Genomic DNA, 17,913 nt, shown 5'->3' with positions numbered 1-17,913 from the left:
TTTGGGTGTTGCCTTCTGACACACTTCTGGTGATGTCAGGGGGTGTGGCATATGCAACTAAGTTATGCTAATAAGTTATGCTAATGAGCTCCTGCACTTCTTTTTCTACGAAATAACCCCTGTATAGAGATAACCTCTCTGTGGTGGTGGAAAATGCCATGAAGTCACATCTGAATTGTAGGGCTTTCAAGGCAAGAGAAGTTCAGAGGGTGGTTTGCCATTGCCTGCCTCTGCATAGCAACACTGGATTTCCTTGGTGGTCTCCCATCCAAATACTGACCAGGGGTGACGCTGCTTAACTTCTGAGATCCGATGTGATCGGGCTAGGCAGGGCCATCTAGGTCCAGGTACACAATGGGTGCGTTCAGACGGAGCATTTGCAACGGTATAGGTGCCGGTTGGAATCGGCGCACTTACCGGCATTCACATGTAGAACATCTACCTTCCGTCCATAACCGTTGCAAAGAGCTTTAAACCGTTGTATTCTGCCACTAGGTCCCCAAGTGGTGGTATCCTGAGTGCAACGGTTGTAACCGCTTTACCCCCCGTCTGATCGCTCTCCACCGTTGTAGAGCCACTTCCGTTCGGAAGCCCAGGTAAGCTCGAGGCTTCCGATTTTTGCCCGCCATTTTTTTTTAGGTTGGGGATATGCGCTTGGGCGAAGCTTCGCTCCAGCATTTGTTTAAAAAAAGAAAAGAAAAGGTCCTTCGTTTAACTTTTAGAGGCGTCCGGGACCTCAGGGAGGCCACTTTGCTCTTTAAACGTTAAAGGTAAGTCCTTATCTTTAAACTTTAAATGTAAGACGGGGTGTTTTGCGCATGCGTGAAGATCGCCATTCTGTGGATGGCTGCCTATGCGCATGAGCAAACTATGTTAAAAAAAAAACCGCAGATGCCCGCTGTGTGTGAACAGGCATACAGCGACGGGCTCCGCAGACAGGAGGTAAGTGTGATCGCGTTTCAGACGGCATAAACTGCACCGGTTCCAACTGGTACAGTTTATGCCGGCTGAAATGCCCCGTCTGAACGCACCAAATATGTCTCTACTACAGAGGGGGAAAATGCCTCTACTACAATCTCTCTACAATAGAGAACAATACATTCAGTGTCCTCATTTGTTAGCAGTGCAGGCATCTGCACGTCATTAAATATTGCTCAACAGTCATCACTGCAACTGGGTTTTCCTGTGTGAGCAAGCAATGATTTGCGGTAGTGCAACTATAGTGCACTGTCACGGGACGCAGCACAAGAGCATTGCAGTGGAATGGGGGAATTGTCTGACGCTTACCCCCTTTAACCATGAGCAGAAGTCCTCTTTTACTCAGGCAACGGAGGAGACCTGAATCCAAGGCAACTGATTTAGGTAAACACAAACTCATCTTAAATCTCTGATTTAACACCAGGGTATTTTTGTTATTGTGATTGACCGAAAAAGGTTCACTCCATGGATTTTGACGACACGTGGCATCCAACCACACACCCGTCCGGAGCGGTGTTGCCTGTTCTCCTCGCAATCTCTGAAGCGCTGCCCGAACAGAAGAAGATTTCCGGCCTTGATCTGCTTCTGGCTTTCAACATCGGGATTGAAGTACAAGGCAGACTGATGCACTTTTCCAACGAGGCCAGCGACGTCCCTAAAAGGTATGCGTGTGTTTTAAAAGTCCCTATTATAAAATGAATGCTGCCCTCTTCGGAGCAAGGGAGGGTCCGAATGTTGGGATTCTGATCCGGCAGACGTGGATGTCAATCATGCCCAAATGGCCTGGGGTTCACACATGCATGAGAGGGAAAGGACAGAATGGACCGCACCATTTCAGACTAGGGGTGGAGGATCATAAACATTTTCATTGCTGTGTGTTCAATTTGCAAGTAAAGAGAAAATAATCATCGTAAAGCAAAGAGAAAGGGGTCATTGCCCGTTTCCTCTACTCAGAGAGTACTTTACACAATCAATAATGATAAACTGGATCCATCACCTGCAGTGGTATACCCCACCAATCTTCAACAGGTTGCCCACCAATGTATTTCCTGGCATCTGCTTGCTTCTTACGGTTGCCAGCTCTGGGCTGGGAAATTCCAGGAGATTTTGAGGGTGGAGCCTAGGGAGGGCGGGGTTTGAAGAAAGGAGAGACCTCAGAGGGATATAGTGCCACAGAGTCCACCCTCCAAAGCAGCCATTTTCTCTGGGGGAACTGATCTCTGTTAGTTGCACAGCAGCTGTGATTCGGGAAGATCTCCAGCTACCACCTGGAGGTTGGTAACCCCACTGCTTCTTTCCCAATGTAAACCGGCAACCCCAGCTTCTTTTCCCCTCCCCTTTGATCAGACGGTGCTTCAAAAGAGCCCGGGGGCCAACACCTTTGGGTCAGCAAGAAGCACACATTTCAAAACAAATGCCTCCATCCCAGAGGTCATTTCGGGGGGGATCACGGGGGATCGCAGTTCCCCTGGGTGAGGTACGGGGGGCGGGGCACACGATGAAGCCCCGCCCCCTGCTTCCGGCAGCCCCGCTTCCGGCCCTCATTCAGCCAGGAGGAGGCAGAAGAGGGAGGGTAAGTTGCTTCCTCCCTGCCTCTCCCCACCTCTGCCTGCCTGGGGCCAGGGGGTGTGTGGCCTTATGACACACTACCAGTGATGTCAGGGGGTGTGGCATATGCTAATGAGTTATGCTAATGAGTCCCCCTAGCTCTTTTTCTACGAAACGACCCCTGCTCCATCCTACAAGGATGCTTGAAACGAAACATTCTAACGTTTTGTGGAACCCCCAGTGTTATATCAATGGTAGGATTGCCAGGTCCATTAGAAACACTGGCAGGGGGTGGGGTGGCGACGTTCTGGGAGCTGGAACTATTGCCCCCAACGTGCCGACATCATGGGAAGTGACATCACGTGCAATGCCTATGTCACCCGGAAGTGACGTGGGCACATTGGGAGCAACACTCTGGTTTTTGGGCAAAACTCTATGGAAAAATCACCCTCAGACCGTAGAGTTTTGCCCAAAAACCAGAGTGTCACCCACGGTGTGCCCACATCACTTCCGGGTGACATAAGCATGTTGCGTGCAGTGTTCCCCCTAAGCTGAGTTAGTGTGAGCTAGCTCACAGTTTTTTAGCTTCCATCTCACACATTTTTGTCTTCGCTCAGGAAGGGAGGGCTCCAGAGCAAGCTAATGTATGCAGCAGCCCAATCGCTCGCTCATAACTTTAATGCCAGTCGCTCACAAATTATGATTTTTGGTCACAAGACTCCACAGCTTAGAGGGAGCATTGATTGGGTGATGTTTCTGGGGGGGGGAGTTTCCTCCCAATGGCCAGCTGTTTCGAAAGGTCTTTAATTCTTTACTGATTGTGTTTTGGCTCTCTGACTGCTCTGTACGTTCCGGACTTCCTTAAATGGCTTTCATTGTGGTTGTATTTTTTTTCCTCCCTCAATTAATATTGTATTGAAATGTTGTAAATATTACAAAAATAATACAAAAATACACAGCAAATTTATACAGCTCATATAATGGAACTTAGCATCAAGATGGAGGGTGTCCTATGAATGGTTAAAGCATAAATACTGAGAAGCTAAGACTAAATGAAGAACAATAAGAAAGATGGTCATAATAGTTGTGACGGTTTTATGAGAAGATTTGCATGCCGAATGTCAAATTGGTTTATATATATATATTCTTTCCCCCCTTCTTTTCCCTTTCCCCCTTTCTATATATAGACGAATAAAAGTTTATATATATAAAGACAGTAGTACATAAAAGAACCGGAGACTGGTTAAAAAAAAAAAAATCACTGCACGGAGATTGAGTATCTAGCGCACAGGTTTTACCAAAAACATAAGTCATCAATTACTTTAGGAATTTCCTGTCGAGAGGCCAAATATTCTAAGATGGGGAACCAGATAGAGGTAAAATCAGAGGGTGACAAGTGCTTGTCAAAATGGGCAAGACTGTCCATAAGCTCAGCCATTCGGTAAAAATCACTGCGGCTGTATTTTTAATTGCGGGGTAAGTCTTGTAGATCGGCTATAGTGTGAGAAAGTTTCAGTGGGACGTCTGGATAAGCATACCTGGTTCAGGACACTCGATGCTAGTTGTTGATGAGATGAGCAGTGTGAGATAGGGGCTGGCATACTGAACTTAAACAGGCAAGGTATAGGCTTGAATCAGGGTTTTTTTAAAAAGCAGAATTCGGAATTGCACAGAGGTGTGCAGTTGTAACTCGTGCTTCAACCAGAGGGTTGTCGACTCCTGATAGGGAAATTCCTAGAGACTTGGAGGTGGAGCCCGGGGTCAGCAAGGCCTGGGGGTGGGTGGGACCTCAGTAGAGTATAACGCCATACAGTAGGATGGCCAACCTCCCGCTGTTACAACTGATCAGTTCACCTGTAGAAAATAACGACCTTGGAAGGTGGACTCTATGGCATTACACCCCACTGAAGTCTGTCACCACCTTCCTCAGGCTCCACCCCCAAAATCTCCAGCAAGTCCAATGCTCCCTCTAAGCTGTGGAGTCTGGTGAGCAAAAATTCTACTTTGTCAGCTACTGGCGTTAAAGTTGTGAGCGAGCGATTTCGCTACTGCATCAATCCGTTTGCTCTGGAGCCATCCCTTCCTGAGCTGAGATGAAAATGTGTGAGCCGGAGGCTAAAAAACTGTGAGCTGGCTCACACTGACTCAGCTTAGAGGGAACACTGTGCAGCAATCCAGAACTGGCAACCCTACCATACAGTCCACTCTCCAAAGCAGCCATTTTCTCCAGGGGTTCCCCACTTCTCCACGTGCAGCTGGCTGGATGACCTTGGGCAAGCCACAGTTCTGTCAGAGCTGTTCTTGAAAGAGCAATTCTCGGTCAGAGCTCTCTCAGCCCCACCTACCTCACAGGGTGTCTGTTGTGGGGAGGGGAAGGGAAAGGAGTTTGTAAGCCGCTCTGAGACTCTGAGTGACCAGTGGGGTATAAATCCAATCCCCTCCTCGTCTTCATCTCTGTCATGTGGAGATTAGTTGTAATTCCATGGGAATTTCCAGGCCCCAACTGGAGGGTGGCAACCCAACTAAAGCATGAATTATATTACATCAGCCTTTTGATTTAAAGCATACACACACACACGTGCGTGCGCACACACAGTCTATGACATTTAGAAGCCTGCAAAAGTGGAAGCCTGACAGCACTATTGCAGAAGAGCTTCACACATGAAGCACTGTGAATGCAATAAACTTTCATTTGAATAAGGGATTAAAAAAAAAAAAGTCTAAGGAAAACCCCTGATGCAAATAGGACAGCAGGCCTTGGCTCGTACCAGTTCCATCTAGAGCCCCCAAGAACTCAGTTCTTATACAGGCTAAACTGCACAAAATGGAACTGCCCATTTGGTCTCTGTCTGCACATTTTTTAAAAAATCCCTGGTTCAAATAACCACTCAGCGTACTAGGCCAGTCTCCACCACTCAGTTTGAACTTACCTCACAGCGACCTGTGAGGTAAAAATTGGGAGAAAAAGAAATCACGAGCGGCACCTGAACTTCCCTCAGAGGGAAGCTGTGGTAAAAGGAATATAATAAAGGGGCTGCTTTGTGGGCAACTTCCACTGGATTTCAATAGAGAGTGACCTCATATTCTTAGGCCTGGAACTTTCTAGAATGCTGCTAACCATCTGTTCCTTTTCGGTCCTTCCCTCAGATTTCACCCGCCGTCCATTGTTGGCACTCTGGGAAGCGCAGCGGCTGCTGCTAAACTCCTGGGCCTTGACCAATTCAAGACTAAGGAGGCCCTGGCTATCGCTGCCTCTTACGCTGGGGCGCCATTGGCCAACGCGGCCACCCAAACCAAGCCTCTCCACATGGGCAACGCAGGCAGGCATGGTCTGGAAGCTGCCTTCTTAGCCTCCTCAGGCCTTCAAGCAAACAAGCTGATCCTAGATCTGGAGTCGGGCTTTGGCGCCTTTTATGCCGACTACTTACCTCAGACTCTACCAAGTCTGCAGTCCTATACGTGGCTTTTGGACCAGCAAGATGTAGCTTTCAAGAGCTTTCCAGCTCACCTGGGGACCCACTGGATGGCAGAGGCAGCCTTGGCAATAAGGAAACACCTGGTCACGGGTAGGGAGTCCCTCCCGAGCGGCCGAATCAAGACAATCGTGCTTAAAGTCCCAGACGTTCAATATGTAAACAGGCCGTTCCCCACCTCAGAACATGAAGCCCGGCACTCCTTCCAGTTTGCGGCCTGCACGGCCCTTCTGGATGGCCACATCTCCGTGGAGTCCTTCAAACAGCAGAACATCTCCAGGCCTGAGCTGAGCGAACTGCTCAGAAAGACACACCTGGAGCCCTCTCCCGACAACCAGCCCAGCTTCAAGAACCTTTACTGCGAAGTGATGATCGTCCTTAAGGACGGGGAGGTGTTGACAGAGCGCTGCGACACTTTCTACGGGCACTGGAGGAAGCCCCTAAGCCAGGGGGATCTGGTGAAGAAATTCCAGTCCAACGCCACCACCGTCGTCTCACCAGAAGCCGCTGAAAGCATCGTGGAAGTAGTCGACAACTTGGAAAAGCTAGAAGACTGTGGCTTGTTGACCTCCCTTCTCCAGGGGGCCGAGTCGACAAACAAGCTGTTACGGCGCAGCAGTCGGCAGATTTGAAAGACTTGCTGCGCCTTAGGCACTTTTCAAAATCGTGAAGGCTGCAGTCACACACGCTAAATAATCCACTTTTCAACTGGATTTTGCCAGTTCACACAGTAAGAATCCAGTTGGAAAGTGCACTGAAAGCGGATTGGAAGTGGATTGTTTAGCGGGTGTGACCGCAGCTGAGGAGTTTCACTAGTTATTGTCTTCTCAAAGGTCTTCTAGAGTGGACAAATTGTAGCATTCTGTAAAGTGAATGGAAGTCTGTCTGTTTGATATCTTATCGTTCTACATGTATATGTATGTGTGTGTGTTTATGTATATATTTAAAAAATGTAATGGCTGGAACAGGTAATAAATCTGCGATTCAAATAGGGTTGCCAGGTCCTCCTCTGGCCACCTTTGGGGGATTGGGGATTGCCAGATCCAGGCTGGGAAACTCATGGAGATTTGGGGGTGGAGCTTGGGGAGGACAGGGGACCTCAGCGGGGTACAATGCCACAGAGCCCGACCTCCAAAATTTTCTCCAGAGGACCTGATCTCTGTAGTCAGGAGATGAGCTGTAATTCTGAGGGATCCCCAGGTCCCACCAGGAGGCTGGCATCCCTATATTCAAAGCCCCCAGTGGGAATTTAGGCTTTCCCCCCATAAACAGTGGCCTCTGGTGCCCCCTTGGCAAACCTCTTTTGAAACTTCATGGGAGGGTGGGGGCAGAGAGAGGTTCAAAGAGGGGAAAAAATCCCGTGCCTGTTCCCATAGATGCCCTTTAATTTTCTCTTTGGATCTCAGTCAAACGAACACATGCGTTTGTAATGACCTGTGCCTGCAAACCCACGTTGTATACAGTGCGAAGGATCAGAGGGGGCTCTTTGCTCCATTTGCAAGATGCATCACAGATTCGGTCCAGTCGCAGAGTTCTTAGCTAGAACACGCAGCTCAAGGACGGTCAAAAGTTTCAAGGCTCCTCAAAAATCACCAGTGGCGCTGGATGGAGTCACCTCCAGGGCATCTTCCAGTGTTTCGTAATTTGGAAGAATATGCACAGGCAAATCTTTGCACATACAGAACTTAAAGAGGTGCATTTTGGGGAGAGCAACACAGGGCCAGAATTGCTTGCTGGGGGGGGTAGGAGACATTTGTCCCACGACTTGACAGCCAGCTTCCCTGCTCTAGTCAAAAGGTATGGGCTGCTTGAAGAATCCAAGCACAATCTGTTGCATACGTTCCATTCCTAGATCAACTGACAGGCCTTAAGCACGTTTGACTTACTGGGTTTTGGCTTTTTATTATACCTCGATACTAAACAGGGAGGACTGATAGTCTTACCGCCAGTTAGTTAGCATTGACTTGTGAACCAAAGCATGCCCACAGGATGTGTACAAAAATTATAATTCGGCATCTTCCCTCGCCTGGTATGAAAGACTACACATACTTCTGTCGGAAAAAATTCAAGACATTCTGAATAGGTTTACATTTGGGAGATCTTTTAGCAAACAAATGCTGGCGATAAAACTCTTCCAAGGCTACTCGTATTAATTTGAGGCACTTTGGGATGAATCTAGGAGTGCGGTCCAGAGAACACCGAAGAGGCTTTAGTTCCACTTAAAAGGGGAGCAGGCAGCGTCAGGGTGGTGGTGGAGACCAGTCATTGACATCAGTATAACTGTGTGTGATGTGTCCATTGTTATGGAGCAGAGGTCCATCAGTGGCTATTAGCCACAAGGTATAGATAGGGACCCTGGGGCAAGTGATGCTCTGTCATCTTGGTGCTTGGGGGGGTCAACAGTGGGAGGGCTTCTAATGTCCTGACCCCACTGCTGGACCTCCTGATGACACCTGGTATTTCTGGCCACTGTGTGACAGAGTGTTGGACTGGATGGGTCTTTGGCCTGATCCAACACTGGCTTCTCTTATGTTCTTATGTTCATCAGTGGCTATTAGCCACAAGGTATAGATAGGGACCCTGGGGCAAGTGATGCTCTGTCATCTTGGTGCTTGGGGGGGTCAACAGTGGGAGGGCTTCTAATGTCCTGACCCCACTGCTGGACCTCCTGATGACACCTGGTATTTCTGGCCACTGTGTGACAGAGTGTTGGACTGGATGGGTCTTTGGCCTGATCCAACACTGGCTTCTCTTATGTTCTTATGTTGATTTAAATGGGGCAATGGCTGCATGGAATGAGGCACGGAATGGCCTTATGGTGGGCAGAAGCAGGAAAGATCCAGACTTTCCTATCCACATGGCAGCTACACCAGCTTTGCTGCACTCTTCCCCCAAATGACTTAGGGCAAAGCAAGTTTCAGAAAGAATGCAGCAAAACCAGGGGAAAACCAAGAAGTATATCAAGGTATGACTCTGCAGTTGTATAGCCTCAGTATCTTTGCAGGCTGGTGCTTCGATCTTCAGTTGTCTTGAATTTGGGACGGGATGGTCGCCAGGGGCCACTTCCAAAAGAATATTTCTCTCTCTCTCTCATGCTTGTTAGCAGCTCTTACCTAGGAAGCCTGATTTGTTTCCTCTCACCACTAGACACCAGGTGCGAGATGGCCTGGCTCATCTCAATGTTTGGGATAGCTTGATCAATCTTTCCTTGATTGGTAGCCAGCACTTGGGGTATAAGATGCTTAGTTTTTGGACTTCCGGTTTGTGGATTGGTGATGGCGGTCGCTCTCCCCGGACCTCGGGGGAGCGATTAGCACACCAGCGGCATGGAGGGGTGCTACCTCAAGTGGCACCCCCACAGAGCCTTTGTGATAGGCTCCAGGCCAGAGGGCTTTTGAGGGTTAGCCTCTTCAAGGCTTCCCTCCGCCCTGACGGTCCTGCCGTTTTGTGGCCTGCGGGCACAAGCTAATTCGACCGGGACAAGTGTGGGAGATCGAGCGGAATAACGAATGATGTGAGCGAGGTCAGAGATATGACCAACAATGAATTAACCCTACCCCCCCCCCCCGCGGTGGGAAAAGCGGAGCGCAAAGAGGGATGCCTCTTAAGCACATGGACAGATAAACGTATCCAAGGGGGAAGGGAGGAAGTAAACAGCGAGTTTATTTTGAGAGACTTACTTTAGTGCCGATAGTGAGGCGACGACTTTTTCGAGCCCTTGCGAAGCGGTTTGAAATTGTAAACAAAACTGTAAAATGGCAGCTTCCCTGGCACGTGTGCATTCGAGACCCACCGGATGGGAGCTTAGCTTGCTATTTCTGCAAGTTTGTTCACTGCTTATTAAAATCTCCTTGCAAGCAAACCTGGACCTTGCATATCACATCATTACGATTTCTGCTAACCTGGAGCTCCTCCTGGCCAGAGCCCAAACAGTTCTGCAGGAGCAGGGGAGGGAGAAAGGTTTCTCAACAGCAGCCAAACTGGGGTAAACAACTGTACTGTACTGAAGTCATCGGAGTCTCCAAAGAGACACAAAATCGCCAATTTCTGCTCTGAAAAGAGGGCATAAGATACACAGTAAAAAGGTCGAATCTGACTCTAGGGTTAAGGTGCTCATCTCCATTTCAAAGCCGAAGAGCCAGCGCTGTCCGAAAACATTTCCGTGGTCATGTGGCCAGCATGACTAAACACCAAGGCACACGAAACGCTGTTACCTTCCCACCGAAGTGGTACCTATTTATCTACTTGCAATTTCTTGCATTCGAACTGCTAGGTTGGCAGGAGCTGGGGCCGGAGACGGGAGCTCACTCCATCATGCGGCACTCGGGTCTCAAACTACTGAACTACCGACCTTCCACAGCCTGCAGTTCAGCGTCTTAACCACTTGAGCCACCGCAGCTCCAACATACACAGTAGTGCGATCCTAAACAGACTTACCCTTCTCTAAGCTTGTTTACTCAAGCTGATACAGAAGGGTGTATCTCTGCTTAGGACTGCATGGATGGCTCAGTCAGAGCAAATGCGTAACTCATTTTCAGACGCATGAAGCCCCAAAGCAACACTTCTTAACGCAAAAAGTTCAGCCACTTCAGAAGGAAAGGGATCTCACCATGAAGACTTTCCCCCTCCAAAAACATCTTAACGGAGGGGTAGAGAGAGAGAGAGAGAGAGAGCACAACCCATACTGGAACAATGCCTTTGGCCTCCTATCAGGTCCCAGGCTGTGTGAGTAATCCATGATTCTGCACCAATACAGGGAGACTGTAGGATTTGTACTGTTTCGTGTCGTGGTTAGGAGCACGGACTCTAATCCGGGAGAACCGGGTTTGATTCCCCACTCCTCCACATGCAGCTGCTGGTGTGACCTTGGGTCAGTCACAAGTTCTCTCAGAGCTGTTCTCTCAGGAGCAGTTCTCAAGAGAGTTCTCTCAGCCCCACCTACGTCAGAGGGTATGTGTTGGGGAGAGGGGAAGAGAGATTTTAAGCCGCTCTGAGAGTCCTTCGGATAGTGAAGGGTGGGGTATAAATCTAATCTCTTCTTCTTCTACTGGGTGCCAGGCCAAGTTCAGCACGGAGAGAAGCTCAAGTTTCAATATGTATTTTTTTAAAATAAAGGTCTCTAGTTATTAATATCAAGTGGAGGCTTTAAAGTCCCATGGCAATATGTGGTAAAGGCCCTAGATCCACAGTGGAACTCAGTAGGATCTTCTGTGTTCTGAACAGGATAAAGCTGCCAATGGAGGCTTCATGTGTAGAGGTTTTGGCCGTAGGCTTGGCCAACTCTGAAGCCAGCCGGAACTCCAATTCCTGTGCGTTCCAGCCCCAAAATAGCCCTGCTTATTATTATTTATTTTTATTTACTTCATCTATACTCTGACTTTCTCCCCAAGGGGGACACAAAGTGGTTTACCTCCTCTCCTCCATTTTATCCTCACGGCGACCCTGTGAGGTAGGCGAGGCTGAGAGTGTGTGGCTGGCCCAAGGGCACCTGGCCAGCTTCCATGGCAGAGTCGGGATCCGAACCCAGGTCTCCCAGATCCTAGTCTGACACTCTTAACCACAACCAAGCCCTACGAGGAAAGGCTGAGGGACTTGGGAATGCTTAGTCTGGAGAAGAGGAGGCCGGGGGGGTGGGGGGGGGGCTTCACTTGAAGTATCTGAAGGGCTGTCACTTAGAGGAGGGCAGGGAGCTGTTCCTGTCGGCAACAGAGGTGAGGATGCGCAATAACAGATTTAAATTAAGGACAGGAAAGTACCGGCTGGGTATAAGGGAAAACTCTTTTACAGTCAGAGTTGTGCTGCAGTGGAATCAGCTGCCTCGGGAGGTGGGGAGCTCCCCCTCACTGGCAGTCTTCAAGCAGTGCCTGGACAAACACTTGTCAGGGGCTGATCCTGCACTGAGCTGGGGGCTGGACTAGATGGCTTGTGTGGCCCCTTCCAACTCTGTGATTCTACATCACACAGGCTCTAACTCCAAGGGGGATTTCAAGTTCCATGGGAATTAAACTCTACCAAGTTTGAACAGGGGGCCACAGGTAGGCTGCAGTTCTGCGGGACTGCCAAGAATTCAGGTCTCTGCAAATCTCAGCTTTCAAACAAAGCACGGGAGTTACGTTTCTAGACCAATCCAATCCGATTACTGTTCTGTTGACAATTGTCATGAACAGGAAAACCCGAGCAGGTAAAACAAACAAGGTGGCTGGCTCCTTAAATATGCTGCGCTGTTAACTGCCACCAAATATTTGACCACTTGTACGCTGACTCAGCTTTCTGTATCTCTTAATAACCAAGAAATTTTCTCATCCAGGGAATCAGAACCAGCTCCAAGGAATGGGGAAATTAGCTTTGATCCCAAATCTGAAAATACTGCACAGTTTAAAACTATACAGTCAACAGAATTTATTCGATCTGAACTTCAGGTACATGATCTATCAGAGAATGGCATATCTTCCCATTAAAACTACAACACAATCAACCATACTAACAAAAACACCCTGCTATACCTAGGTACTGTCAGCAGAAGAAAATATCTTGGCATTTTAATTGGCGGGAGAATGTCAGTAGTAAAAGTAGAACACACTCTATGGGCTCTAGCAATCATGCTTCTGTAATCTAAATCCTTCAAACGGCATTTTATCAAATTGCTCATTTCCCTTTTTCCTCGGGCAACCACCACTTTGTTATATTTAAGTATAACAATGTACTCTCCACCACCCTGGATTTATAAGGATCACTTCTGACGAGGCTCAAAAGGTGCTTCGCTATTAGATTTTAACATAAGTTTCTAGTCCTCATGACTGCAAGAGACATGCCTGAAAACGTCTTGTGGGAAACACCTGCCGAAATCTCAGAAGCCAAAGTGTGATGGCTGCAATAAGGTTTGCTGTGGTATAGTACGATGTGCGCTACGCATTCCCTCCCCCTTCCGTGCTCAGGTAAACCGAAATAACTTGTCGAAAAAGGGTTTTCAAAAACGTGGAACAAGTAGGTGCATCTGCATAATTTATACAGGCCAACACATTAGGATTGCCTTGGAGCAGAGCACTGATGTTTTAAATATGGAGCATGTGCAACTAAGCCATAGAGGATACCCATCTACTGCTTACAAGCATAATGAAGATGCCCTAAAGGCTTAAGACAGAGACTGGCAGCTGGCAATTCCAAGGCCAAACCCAGAACCATCTGTTCCGGCAGTTACCAAGTGGAAAGCAAGCAGGTATGTGCCCGGAGAGACGCGATAGTGGCGCCCTCCCCTCCAGCAAAACCAGCTCTTAACTAGAGGCTGAGCCGACATTGTGTTTATTCCGAGATGAAGGGGAAGAAAGGAAACTGGAGCCATTAAGTAGCTAATTCTGCTAATTCTGGGGCCCCTATACTTTCATAGGAGCTACTTCCGTGAAAAGGAAAATACATAAGCAACAAGAGTCGTAATAACACGATGTTTATTCTAGTCATGATATACTTTTTCTGCAACCCTCACTTTTTTGTGCCCAGGGCAGGTACCTCATTTGCCTTGCCCTTGTTTACACCTCTGAGAGAGACCACATTCTAAAAGCCAACAACTGAGGGTTAAGACTCCTTTTCAGTGGAGCTAAATACTTTTATTCATTTCACCAGTCGCTCAGCTACACTAACCGCATAATTTCCGGCGGGCATCGAGAGTGTGGGTGAGGAGCGTTTCCCACCTCAGGCAAGTTTCACGACTTCCCCAACCATCGCTCCTACCCCGTCAAAGATTTCATGCAAAGGGGCCTTACACATGAAAGCACAAGTGGTGACTATTTTGTTGGCAGAATCGACGTGGGCTTCGTTCACGCCTTTGCAGACGTGCTTGCAGCCAAGTTCCTCTATGGCAGAGGCCGTCTCAAAGTCAGGAAACCTGCAAGAGAGAAAGAGAGTGCTGGATTGAGCTCAGAAACACACTGGAAGCTAGGGCATCGTTCTCAACACAAAGCACATGGGCTATGGTGGGCACTGACTAGCAGGCCACTGAATTTTGCACCAGTTGCAATTTCTGGATTGCCTTCAAGGGTAGCCCCACATTACAGTAGTCTAGCTTCAAGGTTGCCAGAGCATGGATCAGCATGGTCAGGTCAGCTGGGTCCAGAAAACGGAGTCAGACTGCATATAAGATGAAGTAGCGCTCTTAGAAAAACAAGTGGGGTTGGTTGCTAACAAGATGACAGAATCTACCCCCCCCCAAAAAAAACCCTTCATCCTAACTGACTCAGCCTTTTCCCCTCCCCTCCCCTCCCACCCCACCAGCATTCCCTCTAAGCTGAGTTAGTGTGAGTTAGCTCACAGTTTTTTAGCCTCTGGCTCACACATTTTTGTCTTAGCTCAGGAAGGATGGCCCCAGAGGAAACTAATGTATGCAGTAGCCAAATCACTCGCTCACAACTTTAATGCCAGTTTTTTTCTACATGCCAGTCGCTCACCAGGTAGAATTTTTGCTCACAAGACTCCACAGCTTAGAGGGAGCATTGCCAGACACTTTGTGAGCTGAGAGAGCTCTCCCGAGAACTGCCTTTGAGAGAACAGCTCTGAAAGAACTTGCAACTGACCCAAGGTCGCACCAGCAGCTGCATGTGGAGGAGTGGGGACTCAAACCCAGTTCTCCCAGATTAGAGTCCGCGCTCCTAACCAATACACCAAAGTGGCTCCTCTTCTATTTGTCCCCCCACCCTGCCATTGGAAGGAGACGTCTGCTTCTGAAGGCTTAGCTGGGTTTCGCCAACGTACTGATGACATCCAACTCCAGAGCTACAGATGATCTCATTAAGAAGTTTCATATAATTGTTAAATGACAAAGGAGACAATAAAGAGCTTTGGGGAACCTCCCAGGGCAACTGCCAAGAAGCCAATTCAGACCTCCCTGCGACAGACGAATTATGATGAACATACAGGGTTTTCAAGGCAAGAGATGCTCAGAGGAGGTGTTGCCATTGCCTGCCTCTGCATAGTGACCCTAGACTTCCTTGGTGGTCTCACATCCAAGTACTAACCAATGCTCCCTCTAAGCTATGGAGTCTTGTGAGCAAAAATTCTACTTTGTGAGCTACCGGGCATTAAAGCTGTGAGCGAGCGACTTGGCTGCTGCATGAATCAGTTTGCTCTGGAGCCCTCCTTCCTGGGCTAAGACAAAAATGTGTGAGCCGGAGGCTAAAAAACTGTGAGCTGGCTCACACTGACCCAGCTGAGAGGGAACACTGGTACTAACCAGAGCCAATCCTGCTTCGCTTCCAAGATCTAATGAAATCAGCCCAGCCGGTGCCATCCTCTAGACACAAACAAGAAGGATTTTAACACACCCAGGCGCTTTCCGCTGAACAGCAATGCCAACTTTAATTGCCTCTAATGAACATTGCATGATATACTATGTTGAAGGCAACCAAGAGATCAAATATTGTTAACAGAGGAATGCACCTCTTATCAGCGACTGAGCCAAGATCATTCACCAGAGCAAACCAGCTGGCTCGAAGCCAGACCGAGAAGGGTCAAGGGCAGATCGATTGTCCAAACAAAGAGCTTTTTAAAAATAGTTTCTTATACCTTCCATCCACGTTTTTATTTTGCCCAACGGTGACTTCACATCCCGGAAAGACTTTAGCGGCCAACACAGGGGAGATGCAGCACAAGCCAATGGGTTTCTTTGCACTGTGGAAGGCCTTGAGGGTGGACTTCACAAGCTCATTGACGGTGCAGGCCTTTCCATCCACAGCCCACGAACACAGGTTCTTCGCGACACCAAAGCCCCCTGGGAAGGAAAACAAGGAGGTAATATGGATTTGCTCTCTGACGCAACCAGTCTCCGTGAGAAGACTCTTTCCTTCGAGTCAAATTAATGCCCCCCTCATTTAACATATTAGAACTGTTCTCTGTATATATCCCAATGGAGACTCAAAACAGTTTACATCATTGTATCCTCACAAAAACCCTAAGAGGTAGGCGAGCCTGAGAGTGTGTGACTGGCCCAAGGTCACTCAGCGAGGTTCCATAGCACCTGTGGGGATTCGAACCTGGGTCTGCCAAATACTAGTCCAGCACGCTTAATCACTACACCACACCGGCTTAAACGGCCAGTGGCAGACATTTGCGATCTTCCTGTTGGTGTTAGCGATTTCAGGATTCCAGGGTTATCACCAAAAGGGCCACATAAAAAGGAATTCCCAACCACAATGCAACTTGTGTGGTAGAAACTGCAACTGGGTCATCAGATAGCATGTGCCCATTCGTCACCTTTGAGGAGCTAAGTGAAAAAACTTCATGACCTTTCTACAGAATTGGATAATTCTGCCTTATATGAAAACAACCTGTAATCAGACAGGACAACCAAGCATTACTTTTACCAGATAATCCAGTTTGGAAACATGACAGAAATGTTCAGGTCACCACAGAATTCAGACACAGTAAATGAGGCAATTTTTAATAATGAAAATAAAGTTTCACATCAGAGATAATGTTAAATGGATAAACAAAAGCTTTCCTTAAGACAAAGCATGGTGTACTGCTATGGTTTAGGCACACATGGCGTTCATTTGCTTAGAAAACTACCTGCCCTCACTCCAGGGGTCCGATTATATCAGCCTTTTGAGCCTGTGGGCACATCTGGAATTCCGACACCGCGTGCAAGTCACAGCCACAAAATGGCTGCCACGGGAAGGAGAGTCAGTCACAAAATGGCGGCTGCAGTTTACCTTCGAGTCACACAGTGAAGAACCTTGTGCTCTGGTAGCAGCTGCTCTAAGTGGCCCAGATTAAGAAGGAAAAAAATGTCACCAGCTTGAAATCTATGCATACGAGTAGCGTGACCTGTTCTAAACTGTTTTAATTGTTTTGTAAACTATATTTAAAATGTATTGAGATTTTTTTTATGATGTCTTGATTTTGCTCTGTGATCTGCCCTGAGCCCGCTTGCGGGGAGGGTGGAATATAAATTTAAATAAATAAATAAATAAATTTTTTTAAAAAAAAACAGTACAGTAAATAAAATTTTCAATGCCCAAACAGGTCTCGCTATTCAAAAGCACCACCTGATCCCACCCACTTTCCAAAAATACTTGGTGGGCACCAGGAAGAGTGCTGGTGGTTGCTCTGCCGCCCAAGGGCACCATGTTGGAGACCCATGGATTATATAAGCGGCTCAGAAATAAGACAAATCGTATCAGTGGGAATTCAAGCAGGAAATAAAATTCAGCTGCGAGACATTTTTAATTTCCACAAAAAATTGGGGCACACAGCACTGCCTGCTTTTCCCCTAGCACAAATCCACAGTGTTGATTAAACTCTTAACAAAGCCACTTGGCCAACTGAACTGACGCCCATTGAGGTAATGGGAATGCATCCACCCCATTTCCCTGGCAGGTACTCCTAGCCGAGCAATTCTATATTAACTCTGAGGAAATCCACCTGGCTGTTCCTCACCACCCGCCTTTCTCTTGAGGCAGCCAGAGAGGATTCAAGGAACCTGAGGGGGAAAGCTGCTTCTGAGGCCATGGCTGAAGACTTCAGAGCTTGGGCAGCTGTCTAGCCCACGATACTACTTAGCAGAGGGACCAAGCCCTTCTACAGGTTTCTCCAACGCCCTCGAGGGAAGTACGGAGATTTTTGAAAACACTCCCTGCCCCACGCGACAGCCAATGTGAAGACTCTGAAGTCAAAACAGCAATAAACCTAGAGACACAAAGTCCTTCGGAATAAACAAGACCCACATTATATTTCAACAAGGGGGGGACCCGCGATACTTGCGGGGGGGGAGTTTCTCTCTTTCCCCCCTTCTCTCTCTTCCCCCCCAGTCTCTCTCTCTCTGTGTCTCTCTCTCTCCCCCCCCCGTCTCTGTCTTTCCCCCGTTCTCTGTCTCCCCCCCCAAGAACAGACCCTCGGGGGCCTGAAGGGGCGGAGCGAGAACCGTTGC

The 17,913-nt window shown here is 48.1% G+C and overlaps 1 protein-coding gene and 1 pseudogene across 1 annotated transcript in view; one reads left to right on the top strand and one right to left on the bottom strand.

The window, feature by feature from the left end:
- The window catches only part of IRG1 (immunoresponsive 1 homolog (mouse)), a 10,780-nt gene extending 4,062 nt beyond the window's left edge, over positions 1 to 6,718 (top strand). Inside the window, exons 4-5 of the mRNA XM_015422793.1 lie at positions 1,435 to 1,640; positions 5,674 to 6,718. Of these exons, the coding sequence (XP_015278279.1) occupies positions 1,435 to 1,640; positions 5,674 to 6,631 (1,164 nt within the window). The 3' untranslated portion in view covers positions 6,632 to 6,718. The remainder of the gene's footprint in view (positions 1 to 1,434; positions 1,641 to 5,673) is intronic.
- A 6,737-nt stretch (positions 6,719 to 13,455) lies between these two features.
- The window catches only part of LOC107120146, a 5,899-nt pseudogene continuing 1,441 nt past the window's right edge, over positions 13,456 to 17,913 (bottom strand).

This window comes from Gekko japonicus, unplaced genomic scaffold (assembly GCF_001447785.1).
Source record: "Gekko japonicus isolate JY-2015 unplaced genomic scaffold, Gekko_japonicus_V1.1 scaffold3720, whole genome shotgun sequence".
Classification (NCBI taxonomy): Eukaryota; Metazoa; Chordata; class Lepidosauria; order Squamata; family Gekkonidae; genus Gekko; species Gekko japonicus.
Note: the sequence above shows the minus strand (reverse complement) of the source record. Positions and strands in the feature narration are given on the sequence as shown.